The 14,934-nt window shown below is 39.8% G+C and overlaps 1 protein-coding gene across 26 annotated transcripts in view; it reads right to left on the bottom strand.

Annotated features, from left to right (window-relative positions):
- Window positions 1-5,775: 5,775 nt before the first annotated feature.
- REPS2 (RALBP1 associated Eps domain containing 2) overlaps window positions 5,776-14,934 on the bottom strand; it is a 246,625-nt gene continuing 237,466 nt past the window's right edge. For 25 of the 26 annotated variants that reach the window (XR_015158496.1, XR_015158495.1, XR_015158497.1 and 22 more), the window contains one exon: window positions 5,776-6,166. Coding sequence is in view for 21 of the 26 variants with exons in the window: in XM_086386766.1 (XP_086242892.1) it covers window positions 6,098-6,166 (69 nt within the window). In the remaining 5 variants the exon portion in view is untranslated. The remainder of the gene's footprint in view (window positions 6,167-14,934) is intronic. The other variant, XR_015158499.1, reaches the window with a different exon arrangement.

The following is a 14,934-nucleotide window of genomic DNA, read 5'->3' as shown; positions in this document are numbered from 1 at the left end:
TTGTAATTGGTTCAACTCAGTTGACCTAATCTCCATACAAGGGGGCACCTGCATCACCTGTTCCCTTCCCAAGGCAGGGCTCTCTGAAGGAGCTTTAGGATCCAATCCTGATGTCCAACATAGTGCTTTATGACCAAATTGGGACCAGAAGTTTCCCTACTGCCACCCTCAAATTCCAGTTCCAGCCCGCTAAGTTCCAGTGTCCTCTAGTCTTCAGAATCATAAACCACTTTGTCCAATCTCCCACAGTCATGAACTTGGCTTAGAGCAAGACATGAAAACCCACAAAACACAAAACCCAAACATTCCTCAAGTACTGAGAGCAGAGTACCACTTCCGTCACTAGAACAAGTCCTGTCGAAAACCTGAAATGCTTTTCGGAAAAGGTCCCTCTACCATCACGTATGTTAATTAACGTAGAAAACAATGAGACAAGCCTAAAAGTGACTGTGCACCTGGGATGGCTCGCCTACATTCACAGTCTGGCTGTTTCAGGAAATGCTTGGTAAGGCAGTCTCTGAAAGCCTGTTTTGGAGAAGGAAGCAGCGTGCAGATTTGGCTTACACCGCTTTGCATGTCTGGCCCTTTTGGTCTGCTGTTCTTACAGCTGCTCTTGGGAGGGTCACAAAACTAGCTGCATCTCACTGCAAACAACAAAGTGGGGAGGCTCATAGAGTAAGACTCATAAACTGCTGTTGATGACTGATCTGCAGGTATTGGTGGGCAGCCTTCCTTAGCCTGGGCTGAAGGGGAAGCAAGATATGCCTCCAAAAGACTCAGGATTCCAAAAGCCCACATGCCCCCGAATTCTTACTAAGAATCTGAACCACACTGGGTCATAATGCAAAATACTATAACAAAGCACCCATAACTAAAGTGTAAATTCAAGCGATCCTTCGAAATCAGTTTCAAAGAGTACACCTGAAACAGAGTCAACAACTTGGAAAGAGAAACCAAAGTTACTAGAATGTTCTCTTTAACTAGAGGAGAAAAAGACTTCTCAACTGAGATTTCATTTTGTTCACATTCACACTGCTCAAACCACAACCTACTGAGTCCTACTTGTCAGTAATATGGGAAGATTTGGTTGCTAGGATATTTGTAATTCTTTTCTTAATATTTTAAAAATCAAATTCCATTAGTGATATCTTGTCAGGAGGTGTGATTTTAGCTTGTGCTGAACAAATGTTTTTACCTCTAAGGTGTTATACTAAAACTGAGATCTTTCCAACTACTACGTTTGCAAATGTCTGTCTTAACTGCAAGAAAAATATCCATTCCAGATTATTTTCTTTTTTTTTTCTTTTAAATCTTAATTGATTTTATTTTTAATGGTTAATACATGCACATGATAAATAATTCAAACAATACAAAAGAAGATTGAATGAAAAATAAATTTCCTGTCCCCCCCAGCCCTCATTCTCCTTCAAAGGGGCCCCCCATTGTTACCAATTTCTTTTTTTTTTTTAAGAGTTCAATAAAATATTATTATTATTATGTAGGTCTTCCAGACATTTTATGAATCTACATAAGGACACTGGGGGAATCCTGTTCTATACCACTGAGTTAATTCTGAGTAGCCAGATGAATATTTTATTCTAATTTCATACAATTCTCAGATTACCTAAATCACTCTCTGGACAGAACATGCGATAAGGCACCTTTCTCAAACTGCTGTCCTTTTCCTCAGCCCCACCAATAGAATGTCTTTTCCTTTCATTTACAGCCCAAGCAGCCAAATAATAGCTTCTCATTTTCTCAGTGAAATCATGGATTTCTCTGGTATCACTTGGCAGTTTCAGTCATCATAGATATTTGACCAAGGATGTTTTGTTTTGAAAATCTGAAGTAGCTGAAATCACTATCAAATTTTATTCCAGAGAGGAACACTCAAATCATGGGAATAAAGGGTCCTTAAATATAATTAAGTAAACCATTGTAGCATAATTCCTGATTTTCCATATGTAGGACCAATTTGGACAGGAAAACTGTGAGAAACAGAAGGTTTATCCTAATATAATAGTATATTATCATAAGCTTCCTCTACTGTTATTTTCTAGCAATCTTCAGTTTAAAACTGGAATGGAGATATCTGCTCACCAATAATTACAACTCCACTGAAAGGAACATTAAGAATTGAGTTCCACTCTTCTTTTTTTTTTTTTTGCATCTCGTTTCATACATGACATTTCACATGTTTCAATGCCATTCTCCCAAATCTTCCCATCTTCTATTAATAAGCACAGATCTATCATTACCATAGTTATAAGCTCATCTAAGAAATGGACAAATATCATTTAGAAACAGACTAGAATTAAATCACATGTGAAGAAAGGAATGCTTTAATGATAGTTCAGACACTACTAGGGAATCAAAGAAAAATTCATGTTTCTGATTACTCACCCTAAACTATGCTGAAATGGAATATTTGCAGCCCAAGTAACCCATGCTATATTGAAGAAAACTATAACTTACTACATATTGAGTTCATTTCAATCACAGTAGTCTATTTTAAAAACAAACTCCCATAAGGAATACAGGAATGGAATTCACTCAAAGCAACAGCTGTCAAAAGTTCTGCCAAGAAACCCAGGGTAATTTACTACATCATGAAAGGTGAGGTGTTCAGAAGAACAAATAGTTCAATCCTATTCTTTCAGATTTTATTTTTTGCTTCAATCCAAGAGAAATATCTAGATCTCAAACTCACTAAAACATGTTTCCATATTTTAAAACTGATTAAGTAAATAAAACATGGTAAATAGAAGAGACCCTTCTAATCTATTTTTAGTACTGCTAGTGGCCAGAGGACTCAACTTAGAATCCATAAAATCCAACTCTGTCAATAGCTCCCTCCTTCTATGGATTCTTGGACTAGGAACTGTGGTTTCTTAGGGCCTTGGTTTCCCCAAAGCAGCTGCAGGATATGGGAACAGGTCCTCTCATCTCCGACATCCTGCTGTGCAAAGAGAAGAAAATGGGCACAGCTCCCAGCTAAGCGGCCTCCTCTCCTAACCAGATCCGAAGTATTTCTCTAATATTTATAAAGCAGTCAGATACCTCCAACTAAGGCAAATGTCTGCCTTGATTATGACACACTCCTCCATTCTAGAAATCTACCTTTTGGGTTTGCTTCATGGCTGCTGGATAGAGAGGTGGCCAAAGCAATAAGTGATAAACCAGAGATGCTGAGGTACCCGGTAAATCGGTAATATACTGTGCATTCATCCTTGGAACTATGAGACTCCTATGGAGGAAGACTGATTAACAATAAGGTTATTAAACCCTCATGGATGGGGGCAACATCAACATTCTGCCCACAGATTTCTGCCCAACAAGCAGGTCTTATTCTTGAGTAGTTTTACAAAAGAGGTATAATGGTGATAGCAATAACCCAGTCTTCCTATAAATCACATGAAAGGCTCACAGAAACATTACCAGGAGTTATAATCCTAAATTAAAAATACACATCCTAAGAAAACAGAGAAACAAAGGATAAGCACTAGTTAGGTAATAATGATGTTGTATGTGTATTTAATTGGTTTTTTAAAAAATACACTTCTAGGCAACTAAGAAACTGTGGTCACTATTAAATCCAGTCAGGAAGGTGGGGTGTAGATAGTATTGTTGTGGGCTTTAATGCAATGCCTATCTTAAAATATTGGTGATACTATGCAACACATTGGAGAAGGCAATGGCACCCCACTCCAGTACTCTTGCCTGGAAAATCCCAAGGACAGAGGAGCCTGGTAGGCTGCAGTCCATGGGGTCACTAAGAGTCGGACATGACTGAGCGACTTCACTTTCACTTTTCACTTTCATGCATTGGAGAAGGAAATGGCAACCCACTCCAGTGTTCTTGCCTAGAGAATCCCAGGGACAGGGGAGCCTGGTGGGCTACCATTTATGGGGTCGCACAGAGTCGGACACAACTGAAGCGACCTAGCAGCAGCATGCAACACATGAGCCTTTGACTGTCCAGTGCAAGTTTTTTCCTTTAATGAAAACCAAGCCAACTAAACAAAACCCCATACTCCTAATATGGTTCACTCTGGTTTTGGCTTGATGAGGGAAAAACATGTTAATATTTTAAAAATGTAGAACATAGACTAACATTCTTTAGTTTATATGTCTGCTTAATGGATATGAAGTGCTATCTGGAGTGTGCGCGTATGTCCTGGAAGATTATGAGATAAAGTGCATATGCTAGACTTTCCTGGATTGAGTGGAACAAAAGGCAAATATGATGTGAAACGTCTGCAATGTGGACACTGTTGATAAAATGTGTTGCAGCCCCCAGTTCTCAGAACATGTGAAAAAGAGGTTACCTAAAAAATGTTCACTCACCCATTCATATTTTAGAAAAGGTTTAAACTGACCCTGAAACCCTCCCACAGGGACAAAGAAGGCAGCCAAAAGGGAAGGAAAGGGGACTAGAGAAAGAGTTCAAGTCTTAGGATTTTCAAAATCCAAGCAATTCTGAATCCTTTAATATATACAGAACAGAATCAACAATTTTGTTTTTCTTTGGAAAAAATCATATTTGAGCATTTCTCTTCTGCCATTAAACTATAGATAAAGCTTGCCAATGGAGTAAGGAAGCATTAAATAAATGCCTACTTCTTCTCAGAGCAGTCAACTCTATTGAAATTAAAGGCTTAGTCCTGCAAACTGCAGACCTCTGCTAAACCACTTCAGAAAGTACCCTAGCACACTTCACACAACATCTTAAGAACTGGTAAACTAGCAAAATGCACAAGAGATAGCAAATTTGCCATCAGTATCTTGAAGTGCTGTTAAAGCTAGAAAGCCCAGATACCTGGGAGGGTCAGTCAATTCCCACTGTCAACTTGAGCTTGCAGGATAAGCAGGGGCTATGTAAATTTCTATAGAATACTGGCTTCTGTGATTTGAGCTTACTGTTTTATGTTTTACATCATTTACACTAGAGTCGGTTGGGCGCCTCTGAACTGCACATAAACCAATCCCTCCTCAAGGGTCACTTCACAGAGAACAAAATAATCATATATCAAGTGTAAGGATCGGCTTTCTTTCATTATTTCTTCATACTCAATACACTTGTGATCTGGGTTAAAATAACAAAGACAAAAATAACTACCGAAGACTGTTGGATTACTGGTAATAATCATTGCCCCTTCTTCCTTAGTTTGAATACCTGGGTTCAAACAACAAATATTCATCAGTCCAAACAGTCTCATCAGCTTTTCACATTTGATGAGTGGTTTCCAAATTCATGCATTTACAGATATATTAACCCATGCAGGACAGAAGTAGAGATCTGGCAACTAGTTATTTAATTTGATTGGGCAAGGCAGTTAGGGCAGATTGCTCTTGTCCAAAAACCTGCATGAAAGGGCTGAGTTATCTGTGTTGACAGCCTAGCTGGGACAAGTTAAACGGATCATGGACAAAACTACTACTTCACAGAGGTGTAAGACTGAATAAGTCTTTGCTATTCCATAGAAAACAACAGTCATGTATTATTCATAGCTAGATATAATATCAAGATGGCACTAGAGAAGCAGTTTTTGGCATATATATAGTGGTGGAGGGTAAAGTGCCAGTCTAAAGCTAATGATTTTGTTTACTTCTAGTTTTTGTTTCTATCATCATCATGCCAAAGACTATCTAGTTGGAATCACAATTATTCAGGAAACCAACTTACTATATATGATATACATATGAAAATAAAACAAGCATACTGAAGGTACTGGGTTACAAGGTCTTATACAAATCATAAACTCTTTAAATAAATAATGCTCTAAATTGTTTTTATTTGCTAGAAGATTGGTTTTCAATAAGGAGCAACATCTAACACCTTGAGGAAATACTTAAGAATGGGAGATAAATTCCACTGATAATTACAATTTTAAGTGTGACAATCAGTTGTATTTTTTCCACCACAGTAAAAATGTACGCGTGAAGCACAAGAGAAAAGGTGATATTGATTACATTCCGCTGCTCAGAGCTTTTGACACAGTCTCAGACATCTATGACAAGTAGTTGCGTTGAAACATTCAGGAAAGATCTTGGCAGAAAAGGTCACCCTCTGTTACTTGAATCTTGTGGGGGAGGGTCACAATACAGTGACTGGACGAAGTTGTTCCAATTGGTTTTCCAATGCAATCCGTTCTTGATGAACCTCCTGAGTTGTACAAAAGAAAGAGAAGAGAGGGGTCATTTTTTGGGTTCATCCCCACTTCATCTGATATTAAAAAGAAACTTATGACTGGACCCACAAGCATTCAGGTGCCATATAACTCAAGGAGGAGTAGACTGGGAGGCATTGTATTTGAAGCTGGTGACAGGACATAGGAGGCTTCACAATAGTCTCTCAATTCCTTTCTTGATGATGAAATGAAACTAACTGATCAACCCTCCCTCCTCCCCACACCTATGTCTCACACTCAGTTTTTAACAGGATCAGTGGCTGGCACAGAATGATGTTAAAAATGAAAAGACTGATTGAAAGTGAGCAGAAAAGCAAAAGCAGACTCCTAATACTGAGAGGTGGGTCATCAAGACTACATTTCTAGTTTCAATCTCTTGCTTCTAATCCAGTACCATACTGGATCAGGACCAAGGGATAAGAAAGGACACTGGGTGTCCTTACACTAAAGTGTCATCCAGGATCCTGCATCTGTGGCTGAAGGTGTGTCTTCTCAGCTAAAGGTAGAAAAGAGGATCTGCAGTCTGCTATTTGGGAACTCAAACTCTGAGCCCTAAAACAGACCTAATGACAAGGAGAGAGAGGGACACATAAAGGCATTCTGAAGTAGAATCAGTCAAGGTGGGAAAGAAGTCTATATAAAGGCTCAATTCTGAGACATCCCAGAAGAACAAACATGATGAAAATCATTATGGAACTCAACAGGAGTTTATTTACCTACCCTCCTTCCTACCATCCAATAGTCTCTGAATATCTATCTACTAAGGGCCTGGTTCTCACATGCTAGTAAGGTGATGCTTAAAATTCTCCAAGCCAGGGTTCAGCAATACGTGAATCGTGAACTTTCAGATGTTCAACTGGTTTTAGAAAAGGCAGAGGAACCAGAGAACAAATTGCCAACATCTGCTGGATCATCAAAAAAGCAAGAGAGTTCCAGAAAAACATTTATTTCTGTTGACTATGCCAAAGCCTTTGACTGTGTGGATCACAATGAACTGTGGAAAATTCTTCAAGAGATGGGAATACCAGACCACCTGACCTGCTTCTTGAGAAACCTGTATGCAGGTCAGGAAGCAACAGTTAGAACTGGACATGGAACAACAGACTGGTTCCAAATAGGAAAAGGAGTACGTCAAGGCTGTATATTGTCACCCTGCTTATTTAACTTCTATGCAGAGTACATCATGAGAAATGCTGGGCTGGATGAAGCAGAAGCTGGAATCAAGATTGCTGGGAGAAATATCAATAACCTCAGATATGCAGATGACACCACCCTTATGGCAGAAAGTGAAGAAGAACTAAAGGGCCTCTTGAAAGTGAAGAGGAGAGTGAGAAAGTTGGCTTAAAACTCAACATTCAGAAAACGAAGATCATGGCATCTGGTCCCATCACTTCATGGCAAATAGATGGGGAAACAGTGGACATAGTGGCTGACTTTATTTTTCTGGGCTCGAAAATCACTGCAGATGGTGATTGCAGCCATGAAATTAAAAGATGCTTACTCCTTGGAAGGAAGGTTATGACCAACCTAGACAGCATATTAAAAAGCAGAGACATTACTTTGTCAACAAAGATCCGTCTAGTCAAGGCTATGGTTTTTTCAGTGGTCATGTATGGATGTGAGAGTTGGACTATAAAGAAAGCTGAGCACCGAAGAATTGATGCTTTTGAACTGTGGTACTGGAGAAGACTCTTGAGAGTCCCTTGGACTGCAAGGAGGTCCAACCAGTCCATCCTAAAAGAGATCAGTCCTGGGTGTTCATTGGAAGGACTGATGTTGAAGCTGAAACTCCAATACTTTGGCCACCTGATGTGAAGAGCTGACTCATTTGAAAAGACCCTGATGCTGGGAAAGATTGAGGGCAGGAGGAGAAGGGGACGACAGAGGATGAGATGGTTGAATGGCATCACCGACTCAATGAACATGGGTTTGGGTGGACTCCAGGAGTTGGTGATGGACAGGGAGGTCTGGCGTGCTGCGGTTCATGGGATCACAGAGAGTCACACACGACTAAGTGACTGAACTGAACTGAAGGGCCTGGTTCTGCTCTGGGTGTGATGATACCACCAAGGAACAAAACAGTTCAAACCAATGCCCTCAGAGGGCTTATACTCAAATGGCTGGAGAAAGATAAGAAAGTTAAAAAACAGAGATACTTTCAGAAGGCTTTCAGAAGGAAATTAGATGCTGTAATAGAGTAATGGTGGATCTGGGAGAAAGGCACAGAGCGTGGTCAGGGAAGGCTTCTCAGAGCTGATTCTACTGAGAAGAGACTTGAATGAAGTGAGGGGTGAGCCCTGTGAAGATACAGGTGAAGGATATTCAATGAGACAAAATGGCAACAACTAAGGCTGCAAAGGAGGGAACAAGCTTGGTGCGTTTAATGAACCACAAGGCCTGTGTGACCAAATGCAGAGGGGACGATGAAGACCTTGGCAGGAACTAAAGTCAGAGAGTTAGGCAGGGACCCGGCAGACAGAGTAAGGAGTGTGGATGCCATTCAAAGTGAAGGAGCACAGCAATGAGAGCTTTGAATCAGGAAAGGCATGTGGCCTAATTTCAAATTCAGAACTCTCACTCTGTCTTTTGTGTAGACAATGGATTGTAGCAGGACAAGAATCAGAGCAGAGAGCATTTGGGAGGTTACTGTATGAAACCAGGTGAGAAATGAAAACGGCTTAGATCAAGGTAGTAGCCACAGAGAGGAGGAGGTGGATTCTGGACATACTTTACATCTAGAACTAATAGGACATGTTGATAAAGCTGATGTAGGAAAGAAGGTAGAGGATTTGGAATTGAGCAAGACGGTGGTTGGTAGTATGGGATTAATTGAGAACAAGAAGATTGGATGATAAATGGACATTTCAAGGAGACAGTTGGGAATGAAGCATCTGAGATGTGTATATTAGGAGAAAAGTAAAATAAGCAGTTGTAAATGTATGTCTAGAGCTTAGAAGAAAGAGAAGAGGGGCTTTAGACATAAATTTGTGAGGTTGGATGGCCTGCAAAACCATAGGATTAAGTACCATCACCCAGCAAAATAATAAAGATGGTGGTTCCAAGTAAAGCTGGAACTGAACCTATGTACCAAGCTCATTCCCTACTGGAACACTAAAACAATTTTTTAAATTAGGGGTGGGGTGGGGGTCATAGACACACAAGGATAGGGAAGACAACAGGGAAGAGGTGATAGCAATAAAACTGGTAAGCTGGAAGGCAAACTAATGAATGCTGAATGAATTAGCTAACCCAAGAAAAACAAGTGTGGGGATTCTCCCAGTTGCTGAATACGTTTCTTCCAATGATGCTTGAGGGAACTGGACAGAATAACCATAGGGTGGATTTGGGGATAAACTGGACCCACTGTGAGATGTACCTGAGCTTCAGCTCTACTGATCACATGATCTTCAGAAGGTCCTACTCTCACTGGCGAAACATAGGGACATTTTGGGTCTTCAGGAATGAATGTCAGTTTAGAGCCTGTGTTCAGTAATCCTCCCCAAATCTGATGAGTCCCTTTTCCCAAGTGCACAGTCACACTGGTAAATGGGCACAAGGCTCTTTGGGAAAGTCTGAGAGAAAGACTAACTATAAACTTTTGGCTGCAGAGTGGGGTCCTTCTTGCAGGTAACTAAGATGCCCCTTTATTCAAGGCTTCTGTAAACTCAGTCTGGGAACTGACTGAGAGGCCATGACTAGAGCGCCATTTGATGATTCTTCAGATTTCTGTTAGCTAGACCTTGAACTTTTTCACTTCTTCAGATCAAGTAAATAAAAGTGCACTGCAAGCTAAGGATGGAGATAAAACAAGAACCAGTCTGATTTTACATAGAAGAATCCCTAAAAGACTCAAACTGGCAGTCTCAGATATCTATGAAAGTGAAAGTGAAGGACAGAGGACTGTCTTAAAGAAGTGTTCCTTGAAAGTCTGATTCAGAAGTAATCAGATTCCCAAATTCTTCTTGCCACTAGGGTAGAACACTGAAGATTTATTCCTTTGAAAGGCAAACAGATGACCTCTGGAATACCAACACACAGATACAGTTAACGACAAAAAACTAGACTGGAAATAGGGGGGTTAGATCAATACCCTGAATGCTGAGAACCAGAGTCCTCTGCTCCACTAGACCACATCTTGCTTACATGCAAGAGACCAGAAGAGTCTCTTCCTTGAGGACTCCAGTCAGACCAAGAAGAAAAAGCCAATGACACTGTCTTTGGGAGTTCCCCAACTCTACAGCTCAGTCAAATTGGGGGAGAATGAAGCTCAAAGATGACAAGTCCCACAACAGGCTGCATTCTCATCCTCCTCCTAAATATAAGCAGAGAAGGACCATCAGCTATTGAAGGAAAGTATGTAATGAGAAGTATATACAACAAAATAAAAAAGTATTGAGGAAGAAGAAAAACTACAATTAAGAGAAGATATTACAACCATAAAACAAGAACAGGATGTCACCAATAAGAAACAAGCAGATAATGAAAAAAATGAATTCTTGGTTATTAAACATAGGAGATTTAGAGCTTAAAAATAAGTAAGTCTCCACATATAGACCAAAAAAAAAAGAAACTAGAAGAGAAAAATTAGAAAACCAAACTAAGAAGTTCAGTGTCAGAAAAATATCAGGAAGGGAGAACAGGGAAAATGGGGGGTCAATAAAAATCAAGAAAACTCCCAAAACTGAAGAATATGGGTTTCCAAATTAAAAAGGCCTATGACGTATAGAGACCAGTGAATAATAGTGACCTATGCCAAAACAAGAGGTGGGGGTAGAGCGGAAGCGAAAGCAAAATGCAAAACAAAAACAAGGTCATATACAAAGATTCACAAAACAGAATGACGTCTGACATTTTTCAAAATTTTATTTATCATATGGTAAAACTGACTTTTTTCCTTTTAGTGTATAGTTCTACAAATGTCAACACATATAGATTTGTGTAACTGCCACCACAAAGAGAGTACATTACAGTTCCAGTAACCAAAAAGCTCCCTGGTACTACTCACTGACATATAAACCTTTACCACATGCATAGTAACCCTTGACAACCAGTGGTCTGTTTTCCAGAACTATACTTTTGCCTTTTCAAGAATGTAAAATAAAAGGAATCGTGTAGTACCTAACCTTTTGATACTGGCTTGTCTCATTCAACATAATGCCTTTGAGTTTCATTCAAATTACTGTGTCTATCACTCCTTCTGCTCACTGAATACTATTTCATTGTACTCAGTTTATCCATTCATCCTTTGAAGGATATTGGTGTTGTTTCCAAGTTTCAGCTATCATGTAAAATTGCTATTAACGTTTATGTACTGCTGGGTCACAGGATTAAGTGTATATATAACTTCATAAGAAACTGACAAATGATTTTTCAGAGTGGGGTACCATTTGGCATTCTCACCACCAATTCATGATGGTTCCAGGTGACAGCACTTGATGCTGTCAGGACTTTCTGTTTTAGCAATTCTATCACTGTGTGTGGTGGTCTGTGATCATGGTTTCAATTTGCATTTGCCTGAAGCAGGGCAAAGACTGATAGAGTTTTGCCAAGAAAATGCACTGGTCATAACAAACACCCTCTTCCAACAACACAAGAGAAGACTCTATACATGGACATCACCAGATGGTCAACACCAAAATCAGAGTGATTATATTCTTTGCAGCCAAAGATGGAGAAGCTCTATACAGTCAGCAAAAACAAGACCAGGAGCTGACTGTGGCTCAGACCATGAACTCCTTATTGCCAAATTCAGACTGAAATTGAAGAAAGTAGGGAAAACCACTAGACCATTCAGGTATGACCTAAATCAAATCCCTTATGATTATACAGTGGAAGTGAGAAATAGATTTAAGTGCCTAGATCTGATAGATAGAGTGCCTGATGAACTATGGAATGAGGTTCATGACATTGTACAGGAGACAGGGATCAAGACCATCCCCATAGAAAAGAAATGCAAAAAAGCAAAATGGCTGTCTGGGGAGGCCTTACAAATAGCTGTGAAAAGAAGAGAAGTGAAAAGCAAAGGAGAAAAGGAAAGATATAAACATCTGAATGCAGAGTTCCAAAGAATAGCAAGAAGAGATAAGAAAGCCTTCCTCAGCGATCAATGCAAATAAATAGAGGAAAACAACAGAATGGGAAAGAATAGGGATCTCTTCAAGAAAATCAGAGACACCAAAGGAACATTTCATGCAAAGATGAGCTCGATGAAGGACAGAAATGGTATGGACCTAACAGAAGCAGAAGATATTAAGAAGAGATGGCAAGAATACACAGAAGAACTGTATAAAAAAGATCTTCACAACCCAGATAATCACGATGGTGTGATCACTGACCTAGAGCCAGACATCCTGGAATGTGAAGTCAAGTGGGCCTTAGAAAGCATCACTACGAACAAAGCTAGTGGAGGTGATGGAATTCTAGTTGAGCTATTCCAAATCCTGAAAGATGATGCTGTGAAAGTGCTACACTCAACATGCCAGCAAATTTGGAAAACTCAGCAGTGGCCACAGGACTGGAAAAGGTCAGTTTTCATTCCAATCCCAAAGAAAGGCAATGCCAAAGAATGCTCAAACTACTACACAATTGCACTCATCTCACACGCTAGTAAAGTAATGCTCAAAATTCTCCAAGCCAGGCTTCAGTAATATGTGAACCATGAACTTCCTGATGTTCAAGCTGGTTTTACAAAAGGCAGAGGAACCAGAGATCAAATTGCCAACATCCGTTGGCACAAGCAAGAGAGTTCCAGAAAAACATCTATTTCTGCTTTATTGACTATGCCAAAGCCTTTGACTGTGTGGATCACAATAAACTGTGGAAAATTCTTCAAGAGATGGGAATACCAGACCACCTGACCTGCCTCTTGAGAAATTTGTATGCAGGTCAGGAAGCAACAGTTAGAACTGGACATGGAACAACAGACTGGTTCCAAATAGGAAAAGGAGTTCGTCAAGGCTGTATATTGTCACCCTGCTTATTTAAATTCTATGCAGAGTACATCATGAGAAATGCTGGGCTGGAAGAAACACAAGCTGGAATCAAGATTGCCGAGAGAAATATCAATAACCTCAGATATGCAGATGACACCACCCTTATGGCAGAAAGTGAAGAGGAACTAAAAAGCCTCTTGATGAAAAGTGAAAGAGGAGAGTGAAAAAGTTGGCTTAAAGCTCAACATTCAGAAAACGAAGATCATGGCATCTGGTCCCACCAATTCATGGGAAATAGGTGGGGAAACAGTGGAAACAATGTCAGACTTTATTTTTCTGGGCTCCAAAATCACTACAGATGGTGACTGCAGCCATGAAATTAAAAGATGCTTACTCCTTGGAAGGAAAGTTATGACCAACCTAGATAGCATATTCAAAAGCAGAGACATTACTTTGCCAACAAAGGTCCGGCTAGTCAGGGCTATGGTTTTTCCAGTGGTCATGTATGGATGTGAGAGTTGGACTGTGAAGAAGGCTGAGCACCGAAGAATTGATGCTTTTGAACTGTGGTGTTGGAGAAGACTCTTGAGAGTCCCTTGGACTGCAAGGAGATCCAACCAGTCCATTCTGAAGGAGATCAGCCCTGGGATTTCTTTGGAAGGAATGATGCTAAAGCTGAAACTCCAGTACTTTGGTCACCGCATGTGAAGAGTTGACTCATTGGAAAAGACTCTGATGCTGGGAGGGATTGGGGGCAGGAGGACAAGGGGACGACAGAGGATGAGATGGCTGGATGGCATCACTGACTCGATGGACGTGAGTCTGAGTGAACTCCGGGAGTTGGTGATGGATAGGGAGGCCTGGCGTGCTGCAATTCATGGGGTCGCAAAGAGTCGGACACGACTGAGTGATTGGTCTAATCTGATCTGATCTGAATGACTAACATTGCTGAATATCTTTGCACATGTTTATTTGCCATCCTTATATCCTCTTTGGTGAAGTATCTGTTCACATCCTTTGCCCATTTTTAAACTGGGTTGGTTGAGCTTTGAGAATTCTTATTACTGAGTTTTGATAGTTCTTTATATAATTTGGACACAAGTCCTTTGTCAAAAAACATGAGTTGCAAATATTTTCTTCCCGTCTATAGCTTGTCTCTTAATTCTCTTGACAGTATTTTTGACAGTAAAAGTTTTAAATCTTGATAAAGTCCAATTTATTGACTTTTTCTGGGTTTGTGCTTCTGGCATCAATTCTAACCTTGGCTCACAAAAACTTTTTCCTATGTTTTTTTCTACAGGTTTTATACCTTTATGTTTTACATTTTTTTCTATGACCCATTTCAAGTTAATCTGTGTATCAGAAGTGAGATTTTTGGTCAAGGTTCATGTTTTTACAGATGGATGACCAATTGTTACAAAACAATATGTTGAAAAGACTATCCTTTCCTCAATAAACTGATTTTGTATATTTGTCAAAGATCAAATGCTTATATTCACATGGTCTACTTGAGGACTTCTGATTCTGCTCCACTGATTCATCATTAATCCCATACTGTCTTGATTACTGAAGCTTGATACTGAAAGTCATTCCTCCATCTTTGTTCTTCTTTTTCAAATTTGTTTTAGCTATTCCAGTTCCTTGGCCTTTACATATAAATTATAGGATTCGCTGGTCTATGTCTACAAAACATCGTACTGGGGTTTTGATTGGCTGCAAGGATTCTATAGATCACCCTAGAGGAAAATAGTATTACTACTATGCTGAGTCTTCTAATCCACAAGCTACGTATGTTTTTCCCTTTATTTAGG

This window comes from Bos grunniens, chromosome X (genome assembly GCF_055505025.1).
Source record: "Bos grunniens cultivar Pamir isolate PY7600 chromosome X, Bosgru_T2T1.0, whole genome shotgun sequence".
Lineage (NCBI taxonomy): Eukaryota > Metazoa > Chordata > Mammalia > Artiodactyla > Bovidae > Bos > Bos grunniens.
The sequence above is the reverse complement of the archived record's forward strand: the minus strand, read 5'-3'. Positions and strand labels throughout refer to the sequence as shown.